At 40.2% G+C, this 20,781-nt stretch overlaps 2 protein-coding genes across 2 annotated transcripts in view; one reads left to right on the top strand and one right to left on the bottom strand.

The window, feature by feature from the left end:
- si:dkeyp-118h9.7 (sacsin) overlaps positions 1 to 18,805 on the top strand; it is a 26,859-nt gene extending 8,054 nt beyond the window's left edge. Inside the window, 4 exon segments of the mRNA XM_057336107.1 lie at positions 2,026 to 2,172; positions 4,904 to 6,341; positions 6,432 to 6,520; positions 6,713 to 18,805. Coding sequence (XP_057192090.1) covers positions 2,026 to 2,172; positions 4,904 to 6,341; positions 6,432 to 6,520; positions 6,713 to 17,742 — 12,704 coding nt within the window. The 3' untranslated portion in view covers positions 17,743 to 18,805.
- dip2a (disco-interacting protein 2 homolog A) overlaps positions 18,090 to 20,781 on the bottom strand; it is a 53,785-nt gene continuing 51,093 nt past the window's right edge. The window contains exon 36 of the mRNA XM_057335836.1: positions 18,090 to 20,781. Coding sequence (XP_057191819.1) covers positions 20,529 to 20,781 — 253 coding nt within the window. The 3' untranslated portion in view covers positions 18,090 to 20,528.

Here is a 20,781-nt window from a genome sequence, read left to right as displayed (position 1 = left end):
ACGTACGTGTGTGTGTGTGTTGTGTGTGTGTGCGTGCGCATCCGTGTGTGTATGTGTATGTGTATGTGTGTTAGTACTTGTGCATATTGTGTGTGTGGAGTGTTTTGTATGTGGATGTGTCTGTCTTCTGTTTTCAACCCTTTTCTTGTTTTTGCAGGTACAACTTTAATTATTTTGCTTATAGTCAATATGTCTCATGTACAGCTGCTTTGTAACAATGAAAATTGTAAAAGCGCTATATAAATAAAGTTTAGTTGAGTTGTGTCGCGTTGCACCGCATCAGTGTGGAAGAATAAAAAAACTATAATGGATTCTAATCCATTGTTTTTTATCGTGTCGCGCAGAGTACAGTGTAGACACGGTATTTAGTCTCTTGCGTTACCAAGGCAGCGAGTGACGCGTTTGTGTTTACATTCTAAAAAGGTACGTTATCAGCCCTGCGGTGGAAATGAAACCATTTACATACCAGCTGGCATGGATCGGCACGGAGTGGAAAAGCACTCAAGGACCAGAACTAACTAGTAAATCAGCCGTTTTAAATGAATCAGATGAATAATTCACTGACTTGCTGCCACCTACTGGCCGTTTCACATTTAAAAGTAAACTTTACATTTCCATTTGTAAACATTGCTGCATAAATGAAATCACACATTTGAATTAGTTCCCATGTGAAAAATGTTCTAGTGTACTTTAGGATTTACTATAGTAAACTTTACTAAAATTCTTCGTGTTTTAAGTCTTACCATAATAGGTAAAGTATATTTCAGTATTTGCAATTTATCAAATAATTATAGTTAATTCTACAAAATATTGTAGTGTACATTAAATAAGTGTGGAAATAATGGAATATATTACAGTATACTACCGTTACTTACTAGCTTTCGTCTAGATCTGTGCATTTAGGAAATTTTGGTTTATTTTGTATAGATTTTAATTATGAACATGGCACAGCATTGTGATTAATGCTGTCTATCGATTAAAAAAAATAATCTGATAACATTAATGTTTTTAAATATACTTTTACATTCTAATAATTTCACATTTAATCTCTAAATGAATGTAGAAACAACAGATTTCTTTAACAGCATCATTTTATGAATAAAAGCCAACATCCTAATATTAGTACTGCTACAGATGTCTCCATTAAATTGATTATTTTTTTCTTTATTTTAACATTAATTATGGCCATTTAACATTGAAGTACAGTACAACTGAGAGCTCTCGTATCTAACAGGTAGGAAATGTACAGAAATTGAATGAATTAAGTTCTCAAACAGTTTAACAGTCTTTAATGCTCAATTCTAAATTGAATACAGAATTAAAGCTACAAAACACACTGAATTCCTCTTTTCTTTTGTTCTTTGATTAACATTTATGACAAGAATCACAGCAGCAGGTTAAAGAATGCGGTTTATTTAAGAGTTGACGCTCCACGCAGATCTGACGCCCTTTCCCATTTTCACAACTACATTCATTTAGGATTTATTTCACACATTGAAATCTGTGTTTACAAAAATATTAGACAAAACGGGCTTTCTGGCATAATCTTGTGTGTTTTAGTTCATTCAAGCTCGAAAGAGAAGTTAATACTGGTGCTGTGCTGTCTGACAGAGATTCAGTGACGCAGCCTTTAGCCCGTGACTGTATACACCGGACTGGACCGATCGTCCCACAGCTAGAAGCCGCCAATCTGTAGTGAACACGTCAAAGCAACTGTTTCAAATCACGCTTAAATGGTTTAAGGCCTTTGCGTGTATAAGAGCGTGATTATGTAAAGTAACGCTAGACAAAGGATGACAAAATAAACGGATGCTGCGTTAATTGAGTTAAATATTTTAATGCGTTAATCTGAAAATTCTGAACGTGTTAAAATTGACAGCCTTAATTGTGAAACTACTTGGTATCATGATGCTTCAGCTGGTATAGTATCGTAAGATATGCTTATGGTATGGTGACAACCCTACTAACTGGTTAATAATGTGTCTTACCTTCTATAAAAGTCCTCTGATATCTCTGTTTTGACAGGTCCTGCTCTCTATGCCTTCAATGACGCAGCCTTCACTGATGAAGACTGGGAGGGGATTCAGAGAGTCGGCCGAAGCATCAAGCAAGAGGATCCAACAAAAGTTGGGAGATTTGGGATTGGCTTCAACTCTGTTTATCATATTACAGGTGAAATATACTACAGGAACAGACTGACAAATAAAAACACTTTCCAGCTGTTCACAAAACAGTTGCTGTGCCAGATTCTACCTCCATTTAGAATAAAAAATCAATAAAAATCCAAAAATTCCATGAGCAGATTTTCTGGGGTATTTTATTCAGTGCCTAAATCATGAGCATGTTTCCTCAATAGGACAAAATGTTAAACTCCTGGGCCTGTATTAATGCTTCTAAGAATCCTCCAAGAAAGATCTTCATTTAGCTTAAAAACTTCTACGTAGGAGCAGAGGTGGGTAGAGTAGCCAAAATCTTTACTCAAGTAAAAGTACAAGTAACTAGAGAAATTGTTACTCAAGTAAAAGTAAAAGTCACTATTTAAAAATTACTTGAGTAAAAGTAAAAAAGTATGCAATGAAAAAACTACTCAAGTAGTTAGTTACTTAGTTACTTTGTATCTGATTATATAGGCCTACTACATAAAATTAATATTAACGCCAATATTTTAATATTGCATTTTAATCAATATTTTTAATTATCATAAGCAGATATCTTTGCAATATACTAGAGAGACTAAAGAATAGACAAACACAGAAGAGACAAGCATTTCTGTAAATTTCATCTAGTCCTGATGTCAATGTAGTTTACACAACTTATTTAGAATAATAGACCATGTCAAACTAAAGCATGAACTAAACTCAGAGCATTTCCTAAGATGATCTAGAACATCTGCAGTGCTCTCTTAAATGAAATACACAATTTTGAACAAAGCTCATGTTTTCTCGTGTTGTGTCACGTGTGTGTTGTGAAACGCTCTTACTTGTAAACAAACAGTAAACAGTGAACCACACGCCCATCAACAAGTTTTCTTCCTTCTGTTCTTCAAATGTATATTTCTGCAAGCCCACGTCTCTGTGTCTGACAGGTAACGCGCATGTTGCTGTGTCTGACGAACAGGTCGCGCGGGTGCGCGCATATGGCGGACATTTATCATTGCTGGCAAACAATATGACACATTTGCAGTTTTGATTGTATAGATACAGATTAATATCCACTTCATCCAACGCTCTTTCTGTTCTGCGTGTTCTTAAATTTCGCGCTACGAGGAGTGAGTAATCCTGCTTCAGATGATTCAGATCGTGCTGCGAACTGAACAAATCATTTGAACTGATTCATTAGCCTATTCAAATGGGTTTGCCCATTGTTCAGTTAATGCTTTCAAAAGAATCGACTCAAAAGAATCGATCACTCGGGAATGCCCGTAAAAAGAGACGACAACCTTGAAATAAACAACGCGTTTTAAAAAGCATATTTTAAAATGAAGGAACGAAAAAAAATAAAAAAAAAAAAAAAAAATAAAAAAAAAAAAAAAAAAAAAAAAAAAAAATAAAAAAAGAGTAAAAGTACACACTTTTAATTTTACTTAAAAAGTACATATTTTCCAAAATGTTACTCAAGTAAATGTAACGAAGTAAATGTAGCGCGTTACTACCCACCTCTGGCGTAGGAGTCTTAGCTTAAAAGTGATTCACCGTTGTGACAGAACCAAATCATCTCTGCTGCAGCACTGCATTTCTCCAGTTGCCAAATATGTTAATGTAGCGATTACTTCTATTTCTGCCACTATGGTATTTCTACGCTGCCTTGGCGATGTTAGCGTGCCTCTAATAGGATCCGTCACAAGAGTTAAGATGCTTTATGAATTACATTTTTCTTTACTAGGATCTTTTCTGTCATTTTAAGGGGAAACGCTCACATTTCTAAGAATTTTCTTAGAAGCTTGTTACCAGGAGCAACTCTTCGCGCTAAGATTTTTCTTGAATACGGGCCCTGATTTTTCAGTACACCACTTGCTTAAAGTTAGATGTTTTCGTACATTGATGCATTTAGCAGACATTTTTAGTCAAAGTGACTTACTGTGCATTTAGTCTATACACGTCTTTCATCGAACCCACAACCTTTGCCTTTGCATTACTAGGACAATGCTCTACCAACTGAGCCACAGCAACACATCATCAGTTGTATACCCTGGCCTCATTGAGTGTTCCGGTCTTGTAACGTATAAGCATTTAAATTATTCTGTAATGATGCAAGGCACACCCGCCCACGCAGTGTACATGTGTGTAAGTCACTTGGCTGTATGCGATAGAGCATATGATGTGAAAATAAAGTATGAAAGTGTTCTGATATCCACGTCTACTGGCATCTTTATTGGAGGCTCTATTCTTGCATAGAGTCTCTCCCTGTCTCTACAACATATACAACACTATATCACAAGATACCCTCAGCCAAGACAAGCCGACCATCAGACCTGGATGTGTGTTGCATGATAACTAGATTGTTTAGCAGTCTCCACAGCCTGTGACTGCTTATTTTGTTGACAGTGGCAAATGGTTCAGAGTATTGACCTAAAAACATTAAATACAGTAACCTGTGACTTATCTTTAAAAAGTGCTTCAAAAGGTTCTGCACAGCAATCCCATAGAAGAACCAGTTTTCATTCCACAAAGAACCATTCATTTAAAGGTTACTGGTAAAAGCCATTTCTTACCTGTTACAATACAAAGACCCTTTTTGTTTAACAAGATTTTATTTTGATGTTAAAGCAGCTACAAATGGCACCTTTTTAAGAGTGTACCTTCCCCTCAGGGATCTTTAGAGAATTGTTGTGAGGTAGAATTTTGCACAATACTGGGAACAGTGCCGACCAGGTAAAAAACTGTAATTCTATTTGTATTTACAGATTTGCCATGTGTATTCAGTTCCAAACACCTAGCCATCTTTGACCCACAAAAGATGATGTTTGGAGATGATCAGGAAGGCTACCGATGGTCCTTGAATGATGATGAAGACAAAAAGAGTCTTTTGAACCTGAGAGATCAGTTTCAGCCCTTTCAAACTCTTGTCAGTGTAGTCAACAACTCTTCCTGGGACAAAGTCATCAGTGAGGAGCAGTACTTCAAAGGAACACTGTTCCGGTTCCCTCTGCGTAATGAAGCTTCTGAAATCTCGGATACGTTATATGACTAGAGGAAAGTTACACAGCTTTTTGACAGTTTCATTGCTGATGCAGACATCAGTCTTCTTTTTCTGAGAAATGTGTCGTCCATTGCTTTGCTGCATATTGACGCCAAAGGCGTTTGCAGCAATAAGCTGAAAGTTTCAGTGTCAACTAACCCAGTTTTGCCTCATGACACGGATCTGTGTGATATCAAAGAGGAATCTCTGGACAGAAGAACCTTCTTCAAAACTGTATCACGCATGTCTCCAATGGAAGAAACAAGATCCCAGTGGCTTGTGACACACTGTCTTCTGAAACAAGGATATAGACCCGAGATCGACTTTCTGGCCAACAAGCTAAGCTTCCACCCCCAAGTTGATGTAGCATTTCAATTAGATGAGGAGAGATCACTTTGCAATGGACGACTAAGTTGCTTTCTGCCCCTTCCAAATAACGAGTCAAACACAACTGGGCTTGCTGTCCACATCAATGCTTGTTTTGGCCTGACGGACAATCGGAGGTACATCAAGTGGCAAGAGGAGGATCAGAAGAACGACGAAGCTGCAGTGTGGAATGAGCTACTACGAAAGAATGTTCTTCCTCTTGTGTATCTAATGATGATCCTGGATGCTATTCAGTTATCCAGAAACTCAGCCTTGCCTGCTGCCTCTGTGTACAATATTTGGCCTGACCTGACTAAGACTGTACCATATGACAGATGGCATGATGTTGCAGTAAACACTCTGAAGCGTCTGTTTGATCACAAGATCTTTCATCTTGCTGATGATGCGACCATCTGGGTGTCTGCCTCACATGCAGTTTTTCCGGTCAACAGTATATGCAGTGACACAGCGACTGCAGTGTCGAGATTGTTGATTGCACAAGGAGAGAAACTCATCTCTGCCCCAAAACATGTTTTGAAAGATGTGCAAGAAACCCTTCCTAAGAGCGGCACCTTGAAATGGGTGACTCCATCTTTGGTTAGAGATGTCCTTCGCAGAAGTAATGTTGAAAGCCTCAGTAAAGATGACAAATACTGTCTTCTTGAGTTTGTTCTCAGTGATGAGAAATATGCAGAGCTCCAAGGTCTTAAACTTCTGCCTCTTAGTGATGGAACCTTCACATCCTTTAATAACACAGAGCAGAACACTGTTCTGATTGAAAGCGAGAAGTTTCCAAGGTGAGGTTGGATTTGTAATTCCATTAAAAAATGTTTGTGTGTGTCTATATTGTGTTGCCAAATTGTAATATTCTGTTCATCCCTGTCTAGAACATTGCTGCCATTTTGTAAAGAAAGGTTTTTACCCAACAATCTAAGTCCTTCATCCACTGTGCACCTAAGGAAACTTGCAGCAAAAAGTAGGAAAATAGATTAATACTAAATCTGGAACGCTTATAGGAATATTGATTTATGCATTTTTGTAAAAATTACATTTGTTTTAAAAGTTGTAGACATGATAGTGGAAATCTCTTGCAGCTGCTTTTAAGACCTTTTGCAATACTTTTGCAGAATGCACAAATAAATGCTAATCTCACTAATTTCTGTTTCAGACACATATAAAATAATCAATTTGGAGGCAAAACACATTGTTGCACTTACCAAGAAGCACTTACCCTTGGACTGGCAGGACACCCAATGACATGTGACATGGAAACCAACAACAGATCGTCATCCACCAAAGAGCTGGCTGGTGGACTTCTGGAAATTTCTTAGTACTGAATGGGATGATTTAAGTGACTTCATTGGTGTGCCTTTGATACCACTGGAGCCTTTCCAAAATTAAGGCAATTCTGTACCGTTAGCAAAGCTGCAGAAGAACACAACTTTGATCTTTCAGAGTAGCGGGGGGTCCAGATTATCTGATCATGTTCAGAAAGTGGTTAAAAAGGTGGGATGTACGGTCATAAAAAGAGACGAGTGTCTCAGGCATCCTAACATTGAGACTTATGTTCTTGCAGCTTCACCCAAAAACGTTCTTCAAGTATTCTTGAACTCAAACAGAGATCAGCTCATCAAAGACATTGCATCTGCTTCACGACATGACATAGAAGAGCTTAAAGTCTACCTTTCTTCTGTGGATTCTCTCTCAAATGCTGAACAGAGCTTGCTGTCTGTTTTACCAATCTTCAGATTGATGTCTGAGAAGTATGTTGCTGTCAATTCAAAGCAGGCTGTTGTTTTAGGCACCAATCCAGCTATTCCAAAAAATCTGCCCATGCCTGAAACCATTGTACAGTGTGCAAATGAAGCTGACCGCAGACTTTTGACTCTTCTCAAGACTGAGCTTTTGGATGCAGCTAAGGTGGCTATTCTTTTGATCAATGGCATTAAGACAGCTTCTTTCAACAAAGATGAAGAACACTCAATAATGAGCTGGATACTGAATCATGGTAACATTCTGCTTTCACAAAGTGAGCTGCTGCTAACCAAAACTAAGGATCTCAATTTTATTGAGACCCCTCTGGGAGAACGCAAACAAGCTTCAAACATGTATGATCCTAGAAAGAAGACATTCCAGGACCTTTTCGAGGCAGATTTCTTTCCTCCACCCATATATACAAAGACTCAAGAAATGCTAGAGACCTTACAACGACTTGGCCTAAAAACAGAAGAGAAAGATATATCCCCTGAAAACATACTCCAGGTCGTAAAACATATCGAAAAGCTCCGTATCCACTCACCAAACAAGGCTTTCAAAAAGGCAGATACTCTTGTTGGAGTGTTGAATGGGAATAATTTACTTTCAAAACTCACACAGACACAAAAACCAGCGCTGATGCAAATGCAGTGGGTGCCCTGTGAAAATCCAAAGTGCCTCAGTGGAAGCAATTATAAAAATCAGAAGAGAGGTTTATATAAACCTGTTGAAGTAAGACATTCAAAGTACTCTTCAATTGTTGGATATGTAACGCCACTTATCTCTGAGTTGACAGAAAATGTTTGTGAACATCTCAGTCTTTATGACCCACCTCCAGCTGAAAAGGTCTTGGAAAACCTCTCTGTACTGGCATCAATAGCAGCTGACACGAGGAACCCAGATTCAGATTTTCAGTTTAAAACGAAGCTACATAATATCTACAAATTCATGCAAGACAAAGTAGGTAAATTTAGAGAAGCAATAAGCATGAAATGCACGCCTTGGCTTTGGAATCAAAGTGAGTTTGTCTCTCCTAGAGACATAGTTTTAGCCTATCCATCTGATTTGGATGTGAGCCCCTACATCAAGAAAGTCCCGGAAGAGTTTTTGCAATATGAAAACCTGCTAAAAGAATTTGGTGTGAAGGAGACATTGTCTGATGAGGAGATTGAAGAAGTTCTCCATGACATAAAACAAAGAATCGATGATAGGGATCCACCTTATGGAGATTCCACAGAACTCAAGGTATCAGTTGCCATTCTTGACTGGATGCGAAAAAATGAGAAGTTTTTGAAGGACAGTACACCAGTGCCTGTCATGGCACAAAACAAAACATTCACTCTGCAGACTTTGTCCAAAACCGTCTTCTGTGACATCAGTGCTGAAGGATTAGATGACCTGAAACAAGACAACGAAGAATTTTATGTCATTCATGACGAAGTGTTGCCAAGTACTGCAAGGTGGTTGAAAGTCCCATTCCTTAGTACTCGCATCCTAAAACCACAGTTTGTAAAAACAGAGCAAGAGTGCTTTGGCATAGAACAGTGTGGGCAGTCAGAACCTATAACGCAAAGAATCAAGAACATTCTTAAAGAGTATGATGAGGAAAGCGATATTTTCAAAGAACTCATACAAAACGCTGAGGATGCTGGAGCAAAAACTTGTAAATTCCTCCTTGACTTCAGAAAACACAGAGACCCTCCAGAGACTCTCATTGATGAAGGAATGACCCTCTGCAATGGACCCTGCCTTTGGACCTTCAACGATGAGCTCTTTTCAGAAGAAGACTGGCAAAACATTGTCAAAGTGGGATCAGCATCAAAGGAAAACAAAGTTGAGAAAATTGGGAAGTTTGGCCTTGGATTCAATGCTGTTTACCATGTGAGTGACATTCCCTCTGTTTTGAGTGGGAAAAGCCTTCTCATACTTGATCCAAATGTCACTCATTTGGAGAAGCATATACTCAGCAAAGGAAACCCTGGGATTAAAATAGACATCTTCCAGAAACGACTATATAAGAGGTTTCCTGGACAGTTCAAGTCGTATGAGGGCATTTTTGAATGTGATCTGTCAGCTCAAAACATCAACAAAGCTTACAATGGCACATTGATTAAATTACCATTTCGCACTGAAGAAGAAGCAAAAAAGTCAGAATTCAGTTCAAAGGTATACAATGAAGAACACATTCACAGCTTTAAACGTCATTTGACTGAAAACTCACAAACCCACCTACTTTTTCTGAAGAACATTCAATCTATGTCACTTCAAATTGTGCCCGAGAAAGCATTTACCCCTCCACAGAATGATCAGATAGAGACTCCTCTCAAAATGACAAGAGAGGTCATGAATTCAACTGCTGTCTCGAATGACAAACTTATCCAAGAGACCAAGAACATCTTAAAAACTGGTGACATCACATGCCACAACATAATTGACTACAACAGAGCACAGATTGTCAAAATAGTTCAAGATCACCAAGTGACGCCGCAGACCCAGTACTGGCTTTTGTACTCTTGTTTCGGGACACAGGATTCTATGCGAATGTTCCGGAGGAGAAATGAAAATGAACATGTGTTTTCTTTGCCAATTGGAGGAATTGCTGTACCTTTGCAAAGAGAAGGACAAACAGAAGCATGGTCTCCTGATGAAGGCCTGTGTGGCCAGGCTTTTTGTTTTCTTCCTCTCCCAATTGAGACAGGTCTTCCATTCCACGTCAATGGGACTTTTGCAGTCACATCAAACAGGAAAGCCCTGTGTGAAAGAGGAGTAAAATCTGATTGGAACAAAGCCTTGCTCAAAGATGCTCTAACCTCTGCTTACATCACCACATTGCTTGAGCTCAAGAAAATGACCCAAAATGGAAAGCTCAAGAGCTATTTCTTCTACACCTTCTGGCCTAACAGAGAGAGAGTAAGCAGAGAATTTCTACCCATGGTTGAGTCTTTCTACTCAGCAATAGCACAAAGTGTCAACAGTAAATCTCTGGAGCTCTTCAGCAATGGACAGACGTGGGGTTCTATAGACAGGGTGAAATTCCTGCATCCAGAAATTGAGGAGAATGCAGCAGTTGGAGACATTGCCAAGAAAGTGTTCTTCAATATGGGAGACTCATACTCCTGTGTTGTTTCTCTGCCGTCATGGATAAGAGAGAGTTTCATTCAATGTGGTTTTAAAGAAATTATAAAACAGAGAACAATCTGCTGGCCTGAGTTTTACGATGTCGTTTTCAAGAACTTGAGAACCATGGACACACACAGCAGAAATTCTCTTGTTCTAAATGCTATAGACCTGAATGATAGAGAGGTTGATGTCCTATTGAAAAGGTACCCATGCATTCCAACACAGGGATGTGAGAAGCTTCAAGTAGTCAAGAAACTCGTGAATCCTTCTGGTAAAGTGGCGTGTTTGTATGAGCTCGAGGAGGGACGCTTTCTGGAAGGGACAGCAAGTGACTTTCTTTCACCTAAAAGGATTCAGCGACTATCAGATCTGGGAATGCTGAGTGAGCGTCTGCCTTTGGAGGACATCATAGAAAGAGCGGAGAAGATACCCAGAGCTTGGCAACAGGACAAATCTAAATGTTGCAAACGTATTCAGTGTCTTGTTGAGTTAATGAAAGACTCTACATTAGATGTAAATTCTCAGCAGTGGGACTCACTGTCTCAAATACCGTTCCTTCCTGCCATAGCTCCTTTACTTCAGCAGAACAAAAACGCCACTGTTCTAAAGAAACCCTGCGAGGTTTACAGCGAGAGGTGTCGTGATGTAGTCAGCATGACAGAATTCACAGTGGATCATATAAACCTGAGAATACACAGTTATGATACAGTTCTCAAAACACTGCGTGTACAGACAAATCCACCAGTTCAGACGGTGCTGCAGCAGCTCTTAAAAGCACATCAACATTCCAGTGCATTTGAAAAGGCTCTTCTTCATAGCATCGCTTACATGAGCTATGAATACCTCAACACTCACTTGTTGGAACAGAAAGATCCTAATCCCATTATTGCCCATGCAAAATCATATCCATTCATCTTCATCGAGGAACGTTTCGTAAATGTGAGGTCTGTGGCCAGAAATATGGAATTTGAGGAAAAGCCATATCTCTATGTACTTCCAGCTATCTTATCTAAATTTGAGAGGCTTTGGGACTGTATTGGCATTTCAAAACAGTTTACAAAAGAGCATTATGTTGCTGCACTTGAGGAATTGAAGACTGTGAATGGATCTCGCTCTCTTTCCACTGAAGACCTTAATAAATATATTGCAATACTCATGAAAGGGCTAAATAAAATCAAGGACTCAAAGCTTGAAAACTGTCTCATTCCAGATGAAAAAGGAGTATTGACATCATCTAGAGAGCTCAGATTTAATGACAGTCCATGGATGCCTGTTTCAGGTGGCATCAGGCTCTCACATGAACTAATACCTCGCACTGTTGCAGTTCATTTCGGTGTAATGACAACAAGACACCATACGCTGAAGAACTGTTTGGTCAGTGGGTTTTCCCCTTTTGCCAGAGAGTTTGGACAAACTGAGAAGCTAACTGTCAGAATTAAAAACATAATTGATGCATATCCATCCAAAAAGGATATTCTGAAAGAACTCATTCAAAATGCTGATGATGCAGAGGCGACAGAAATTCACTTTGTGTGGGACAAGAGACAACACAGCACACAAAAAATATTTGGCAAAAAATGGGAATTGGTTCAAGGCCCGGCACTTTGTGTCTACAACAACAAAACATTTTCTGATACTGATCTTCGAGGTATCCAGCAGCTGGGGGAAGGAGGAAAACAAGGAACCTTAGGGAGGACTGGGAAATATGGACTGGGGTTCAATTCTGTGTATCATCTGTCAGATTGTCCATCTATCCTGACTGGTGACAAATGGCTCTGCATTTCTGATCCAAATCTTAAATTTGTAGAAGGTGTGACAAAAGAATCCCCAGGTTGCATGTTTTCACTGGAAGATGAATTTAAAAAGTCTTTTGAGGATGTTTATCACACCTTTCTTCCAAAAATGTTTGCACTCAATTCTGGAACCATGTTCAGGCTTCCTCTCAGAACTGAGAAAATGGCAGAAAAATCTGAAATTTCTATACATACAGTCACAGAGTTTGACATGAAGGAATTGTACTCAGCCTTGACTGAAGATCCTGAGGGGCTCATTCTCTTCTTGAAACACATCACAAAAATACAGTTCTCTGAGATTAATAAAAGTGAAAAAGAACCAAAATGTTGTGTCGTTATTGAGAAGAAATACAGAGAATGTACAGAGAAAGGCATAAAGAGCAAGGAAAACTTTGACACTCATGTTCAAACATGCCTCATGTCAGGAAAAGCAGAACCATGCAAAACCATCTACAGAATGCAAATCTCAGCTGGAAATAAACAAAGTAAATGGGTCATTGAGGAGCACTTTGGATTCTTAAAACAGGAACATGCAATTGACAACGGGCAGAAATATTTGAAGGTTCCTCAAGCAGCGCTGGCAGCTTGTTTAGCCAGAACATTTACTAACAGTTTTACTGGAAGGGCATTTTGCTCATTGCCTTTGCCAGAAGAAACAGGTTTACCAGTTCATGTGAATGCAAATTTTGAAGTTGATTCTTCTAGAAGGGACCTGTGGAAGGAGGATAGTGATAGTTTGAAGATGAAATGGAACCAGTCATTGAAAGTAAACATCATTTCACCACTCTACGCCGACCTTCTGTTACATCTCTGTACCACCATGAAGAAAGATACACCTACTGCTCTTCCATTCCTCAAGGACCAGCTGCAGGTTTCCTGCCTTCAGTACTTTCCGTGCATTTCAAAGGGAGTAGACAAAGGCTGGCATGAAATGATCTCAGAGGTCTATAGATCAGTCAGCCAGCGTGACCTTCCTGTCATTCCCATAGTACACAGCCAACATGACCCTCCTATCAAACCTACAGCACACGCTGTTTTGTCATCATACCATCCAAGTCTTAAGTACATAGTTAATTGGTGCTCTATGTCCAAATCAGATTCAGCAGATTGTCCTTATTTTACAACTGGAGACCATGATAACATTTTTGAAATTTTAGATGACACTGGAATGAAATTGGTACCACACTCCCACAAAATAGAACAAATAAGAAAGAATTTCAAAGCAGCTGGTGTAAATGTGTCAGAAATCAGTCCTTCAACAATAATAAAGTTCATGAAGCAAAGACCCATGAATGATCCCACACAAACAACTAAAGGTTTACCTTTGCCCATTAAACAGACACTCATCAAGGACAAAGCAAGATGTTTCAAACTTTTGGACTTCTGCTTGACAAAAGATGAGAAAAAACATGTCCCAAATACAGATGAGAAAAAACCTGTGCCTGACCTCAACGGACTGCCTCTCCTTCTCACGCAAGATCAGATGTTAAGAGTCTTCAGTTCTCAAACCCCAAAGATGATAACAAGGTTTAGCATGCTTTTCCCCAGACATGAGAAAATGTTTGCAGACCTGCGTGTCAATGGAAAGCATATCAAAGTTCTACAAGAGGGAAGGTTTATTAAGGACTTAACCATTGCCACAGGAGCACAGATTTTGAAAGACGAACTGGCTGAACTGCTCAGAACATCTTCAGCAGATCAACAGTGACAGCTGTATAAGGCAGAGAAAGAGACAATCTCATGGCTACATGATCTATGGAACTTCTTTGTTGATCAAGAAAAAAACTTTAAAGATGAAAAGGAGAATGTCTTAAGTGAGATCAAAAAACACTTCAAGGACAGCCCTATTCTACCAGTCACCTGTCCAAGTCAAAATAACACAAACTTCTTACAAACGATGACCAATCTACCAAAAGTGATTCTGAAGTCAGATGAGAAAATAACCTCCATTCTCATTAAACTTGGCTTCATGACATTAGACCGCAGCTTTTTCAGTTCCATCACAAACAATACTGATCTCATGAAATTTCGTCTCAGTTATGTGGATCCTGAGCTCTTAAAAACAGGAGAACGCGGTGCAGTTTTGGAGCAGATTTATCAAATTCCTCATGGACAGTTTAAGCTGCTGTATGATGATGAATGTGAAGAGCTTCAGCAGTTCTTACAGCGTGGGATCAGAGATTCCAAAAACAAAAGTGAATATGAGAGCAAGCTCAAGTCTTTGCCCCTGTTTGAGATAATATGTGGAAAACGAGAGAGAATTGATTTACACAGAGAGATATTCATTCTGGACTCTAAACATCACACTTACTTTTCAAACATGTACGCTGTAGATGGCTGTGACAGTATTTTCCTCAAGAACAGCTGGGTGAACTTAAAACTGGCAGAAAGTCTGAAAATTCTGATTTTAGATGACCTGGAGTTCTGTGTCAAGTTTATTCTTCCTTCTGTAGATATGATGACAGAAGCCAAACGTCTTGATTTAATAAGACTGTTAGTGGAACTTGTGGTAACGTATAAACCAGTGGACCAGAGGATTGTCTCAGCTTTGAGAAATGTCAGATTCATTCAGGACATTCATGGCTTCTATCAGATGGCCTCATACTTCTACGACGAGGAAGAAAGCCTTTACAAGATAATGCTTTCAGAAGAAAGATTTGTGCCCAAACAGTTCTGGAACCGTTTGAAAGATAAACAGGATGAAGCAAAACATCTTTTAAGGGCTCTTGGATTGAAACATAAAGTGTCAGATGAGGAAATCGTTCAGTTTGCAAAACAGATTGAATCTGACACTAAAGGCAACACTCCACTTGATGTCCTGAAGGAAAGATCAAAACTGTTGTTTCAGACTGTGATGTCAAAGAGTTCTGAGAAAAACTCGTATTTATTGGGCAGAGTCGCTAACATCAAATTCATCTTCCCAGTACAAATCCAGCCAGCCCTATGTGCTTTTCACAAGCCCTTCGCTCAAGAGAGAGACACTGTTGCAATCAGTGGATCATTGATTGACGGACACAGTGATCATCAATATCTCATCTGGACATCTATGCCAATACTACCCTCACAACACTTCTATCCAGAATTCAGAAAGAAAATGAAGGCAGCTGGAGCTTTGGATACTCCACCACCACAGAAAATATCTGTCAATCTGGAAAACATCTGTAGGTCTAACTGCCAAACAGACAGTTTGCTGAAAACAAGAAAGAAAGTGTTTACCAAATCTTACGCACACCTGCAGTCAATAAGCTTTAAAGCCTCTCTGTTCTCAGATCTCCCCATTATCTTGGTGGAAAACAAGACAGCACTTGTGAAAGCCAACCAGACCGCCTTTGTGCTAAATGATGATTCTGACTTCAGACCGTATTTGTACAACATTCTCCCAGATTGTGTGATATATCGTGACTTCTTCAAGAAGATCGGTGTAAAGGACACTCCTACTCTCCAGCAATACATCACTGTTCTTCAGGAGATCTATTCAGATAGTTGTGACAAAGACAACCTTCAGGCAAATCAGCAGATAACAGTCCGACGTGTTGTTCAGCAGCTTTTGTGTCTGATAAAAATGGATAAAAAGCAAGTCTTTTCACCAAACGACACACTTCATCTCCCATCAACCGATGGAAAACTCTATGAATCCAGCACATTGTTTTTCAATGACACAGTCTTTCAAGCATCACGACTCGAGGTTCCTTTGGAAAAAAAGCTGAAACTGCTTGAAAAATTACACCACTGTCATCTTGGAACTGATCACTATGAACAACAAGAGTTGTTGCAGTTGCTTCCCCAGGAGATTCGTCCCAAATTTCTTTCGGACTTCATTTCTGAAAACCTGGATGAGGCAAGTGTCCAGTACTGTGATTATGAAGAGGGATGTGAGTTCAGTGGCTGGTTTGAAAAACACTTGTCTTCTGCTGCTTTTCTTCATGGGCTCATCTGCCTCTTAAGAGAAGAGAGCCGAGGTGAGGTTTCACATTCAGAAGCTGCCGCAAAGTGTGAATCAATCTTTTCTAAGATTCAGATTTTCTGTTGCAAAACTCTTCACACTGAGCTTCTGCTCCACCAGGGGCCACTGGAGGGCAGTAAGACCGAAACAGATGTTTATGTGCAAAAACAGGATGACGGATGTAATTTCTACCTGAAACACAATGATGACATGAGCCCCAAAGTAGTGAATGAAGTGACCATGTGTCTTACCAAAGAAATCAATGCTCTACTGAAGAACTGTCTGTCCACCTCAAACCTTCCAGTGCTTGGACAACTTCTGCTGTGTGATCACATGGAGGATGTTGAGAAAACCTTGTCAAGGCATAACATTCATAACAGTGGCCACAACGAAGAAGACCACAATGGCCTGCCAAAACCTGGAAGATATATACCTGAAGAGTGGCACGACTGCCTCAACATGAACTTCTTCAACAATTTTGAAAGTGGAGAGTATGTTGGCTACAGTAAGGATGAGTCGGGGGAATATTTCTATGCCATTGTTATAGAACGACTAGACGACTCATTTAGACAAACAAGCCAATATTCTGCCAGATATAAAATACAAGTTGACAACGATGACATCATAGAAGTGAGTTCTCTTGATCTTTTCCAGTTTAAAAGGGAAAAGAAGTTCATTACGCCAACAGGACCCACTTGCAAAGACTTAGAGCCTCTTTTAACGTCTGAGCCTCCATCCAAACGAGACTTTCCACAGACGTCTGAAGAGGTCAAACGAGACTTTCCACAGACGTCTGAAGAGGTCAAACGAGACTTTCCACAGACGCTTGAAGAGGTCAAAAGAGAAATTGACCAGAGTTTAACTGAAATCTGGAAAATGTCACATGAGGACAAGCAGAAGGCCCTCAAACGTCTTTACCTCCGCTGGCATCCAGACAAAAACCCAGGCAAGGAAGAGCTTGCCACGGAAGCCTTCAAATACCTGCAGAACAGAATTGAAGAACTACAGCAAGGGAAAACTGCACACGACACAAACTCGAACTGGAGAGACTTCTCAGATTTCTTTCACAGGTGGAACACGGAGGCTAACAGCCATCGGAGGGGACGAGAGAGGTTCTATCAGAACCATTCCAGACGCCACTATAACTTTTGGTCAAATCACACAGAAGCTCCGAGGCCGAAAAGACCGGAGGCTAAACGCTGGTATGAACAGGCAGAATGTGACCTCAGAGCTGCTCAGAATGACACTGGAGGAGACAGCTCCGAGTGGTGTCTGTTTAAAGTGCATCAGGCTGTGGAGAAAGCCCTGATAGCAGCCATGTACAGGAGGAGCGGAAAGCATCCCGGCAGCTGTTCAATAACAAGTCTCGCTCAGCAGGTGTCTAACTACAGCTCAGAGCTGACTTCTCTACCCAACACTGTCAGACAACTCGCTGAACACGGCGTTGATGGCAAAAAAACTCAATATCCAAACCTACACCCGATTCCTCACATTCCAAACGGGCGGTTTAACGTTAACAGTGCCAGAACCGCACTGGATATCGCAGCAAAGCTTCTGGTGAAAATCGACCAGTACATTAGAAGCTGATGTGTTCAGTAATATGGACCAATGCAAATAAAATCTACATGTTAATTATACATTTGAAATTTGAGACACCGTAGAGGCATGTGGTTTGGTGGGAGGAGGCTCACTGTCGAAGTGTACTTATCTACTACTATTATGTGTACTTATCTACTACTATTATGTGTAGTTATTATAATTATTATTATGATTCCAGTCCTCCTCTTGTCTAACTAGTTAAAGTCGTTTATAATAAATCATTTATATGCATTCATCATTGTACTTATATAGTCATCATAATTAAAAATAAATCGCTGCATTCCACTAAACTGAAAATGTCTAATAAAAATGTCTGTCAATCAGTTAAATGTGTCATTTTTATTAAGAAATATTAACATAAGTCAACCAAATGATTAAATGACAGAACTACAAATAAAAAAAATCAAGAGTCACACAATCATTCTGTGATACAGATCCTGTATGTGCTTTACAATCTGTGCAACAAAACCAAGTCTACTGCCATATAAAAGATGACGTAACCACCGGAGAAATGAAACGTTGAGCAGCGTTTGGTCTGCATTCATGTTGCTGCAGTATGATTGAGAGGTTTCTGGTGTCCCAGTAATAACTTAAAAACAAAATCTGTACAACAATTACAGCAGGCTCGCTGCCTGTCCTTAAACCAGTGAACACAAATAAAGCAAACGCCGTTAGACATCATGTTTACAGTGCTGAAGACAACACACTGTATCTGTACTGACAGCAAACATGAACAGCCTTTCATGTGTCCTGACATCAACGTCCATCTCTTCACTGATTACTGCTGAATTACGCATCAAGAGAAACGGTTCTGTTACATCTCAGTCAATAATAACACGTGGGAAACTAAAATGTCACCTTCATACATTCATCTGAAGTGAGAATAAAAGATTCGAACAAGAACAATGTCATTCAGTAAAGAGCTCAAATGTTGCTATGAAGTGTAAATATTTCTCAGATTGGGACTTGGTTACCTGAAGAAGACTTTTTTCATCATTATTACCCTGATTACTGTCTTACGCAGAAGCTTAAACGTGAACAAAACATGATGCTGAAACAATACAGTCCACAGGTGTCTGATATCAGACCATTTCGTGTTTCACTGCTCGGTGGATGTAAGACAACTAGTTACCAAGCAAAAAATCAGTTTAGTGCAGCCACAGGTGAGCGTCCAGTTCAGAACGTGCTTCATCTAATCAGAATTTAAAGTCAGAAACAAATGCAACAAAAATACTCTGTTACATCCTAAAAATAAGATGTTGAAGTGTTAGTGATGTTAGTAAAAAAGAGGATATTCTGGGTTAAATTCGACTCCTAGACAACATCTCTGGCCTGCTGTTCTTTACCACCGATTTACTTACTATAGAACCCTCCATTCCCTGATAGAGGGAACAAGACGTTGATGTAGTGACATTAATGCTTTCTTAGAAAAGACCAATGAGAACTGGCCAGTGGAATTTGCATGAATTTGTATACACAGTCTCTATCAGTCACTGCGTTGATGAAGAGACATGTGACGCACTTTTACTAAACACCACAATCAGCAGAATCGTGTTATGAGCTCAACCAGTGACCAAGCTGGGGATTCAAGGATTCAACCTCCTGGTGCCAAAGGAACCTGATAATCACGCTGTGCTTTCTCGATCTAATCCCATCAAGTGTGAAGTGCTGCTACAGCCACGTACAACGTCTCTCTGACCTCTCTTGTAAAAAGCACAGACCCAAATGCATATCTCTGTGGGTGTTCCCCCCAGGAAGAGCACCAGACCATGAAAAGATGCCTAGTAAAAGGGGCTCTAGCTGCAGTGACAATGTCTATGACCGCTAGTGATAAGCTACTTAAGTCTTTCGTGTCCCATCCAGAGGCAAGAGGTGGAGATTCCAGAGGTCTGGACCCAGATGCCAGATCATGTCCTTCTCAGATAAAGAACATTATTCCCTGGGGAATCTGCCAGGTAGAGGTCGTTATAGGGAAAAGTAAGCTCCAAGAGCTCCAAGTCTGGGTGGACCTTATGGTTCGAGGACTTGCTCCTCATCCTTCCTGACTTTGCCCAGTTTCTGTGTAATCAAAGCTCATTTGTGCAGACCCCGGGGCCAGCTGTGTGCTAGAGCATCAGTGTGAAGGGGGGCTGCCGTCAGGGGAGGACTCATGGGAAGTGAACAGGTCTACCTGCGCTTCCCTCAAACCCACTCCATATCAGATCTTCTCAAATTCAACTCTGCAATTTTCATTTGCCTTTACTAAGAAAGCAGAGATTGGGCCTTGCAAAACAAACCTCTAGTGTCACTGCATCAACACAACTATGAGTGAGTGACAGACAGGAATCTAGATCAATCCGCTCATAGATTTAAAAAAGAAAGCTGCTGTTTTTCGGGCGATGCTAGTGGCACAGAAATGACACTTTACCACAGTGTGTGTGTTTATGTGAGAAGAAAACAAACAATCTCTTAATTTGTTGGGTGGTTGTTTACAGCTACACTGCCGGCGATGCTCCTGTAATTGAAAGCAACGGTGGGCATTCTGCTTCTGGACCTTTGGGCTGTCTGATCTCCTCCTCACACAGAAAACATTCACGTGTGCTTCAACACAATCTGAACTCATGTCACAACGGAAATGACATCATCTTTCGCCCTCACACACCCGAGTTCAGAGATTCATCTTCAAGGCATTTCAAATGTTTGATATCAAAAATAAACTGCATAGCTCCATCAGAGAATCCATCAATGTTTGTGGAAGAGAAGGTGGCGCGTCAGGTTCCTCTCCTCCGTGTTTTTCACATGTTGTAGGCCACATATATAGGGTCCAGCTGATCGGCCAGGAAACCATCCCGCAGGTGCATGCGCTGCTTCTCTCCTCTGGAGTTGATGGGAATCACTCCCGGATCCACCACCACCACCACCCCTACGATCAGGTAGTGCTCTTCTAGAACCACGTTGGTCACCAGGGCAACGAGATCCAGCGCTTCCTGTTCAGAGCCCTCGAGCTCCACCACTACCACCAACAGATTCGTCCATGTGAACACGGCA

This window comes from Triplophysa rosa, linkage group LG6 (genome assembly GCF_024868665.1).
Source record: "Triplophysa rosa linkage group LG6, Trosa_1v2, whole genome shotgun sequence".
Lineage (NCBI taxonomy): Eukaryota > Metazoa > Chordata > Actinopteri > Cypriniformes > Nemacheilidae > Triplophysa > Triplophysa rosa.
This window is presented reverse-complemented; position numbering and strand designations above follow the sequence as displayed.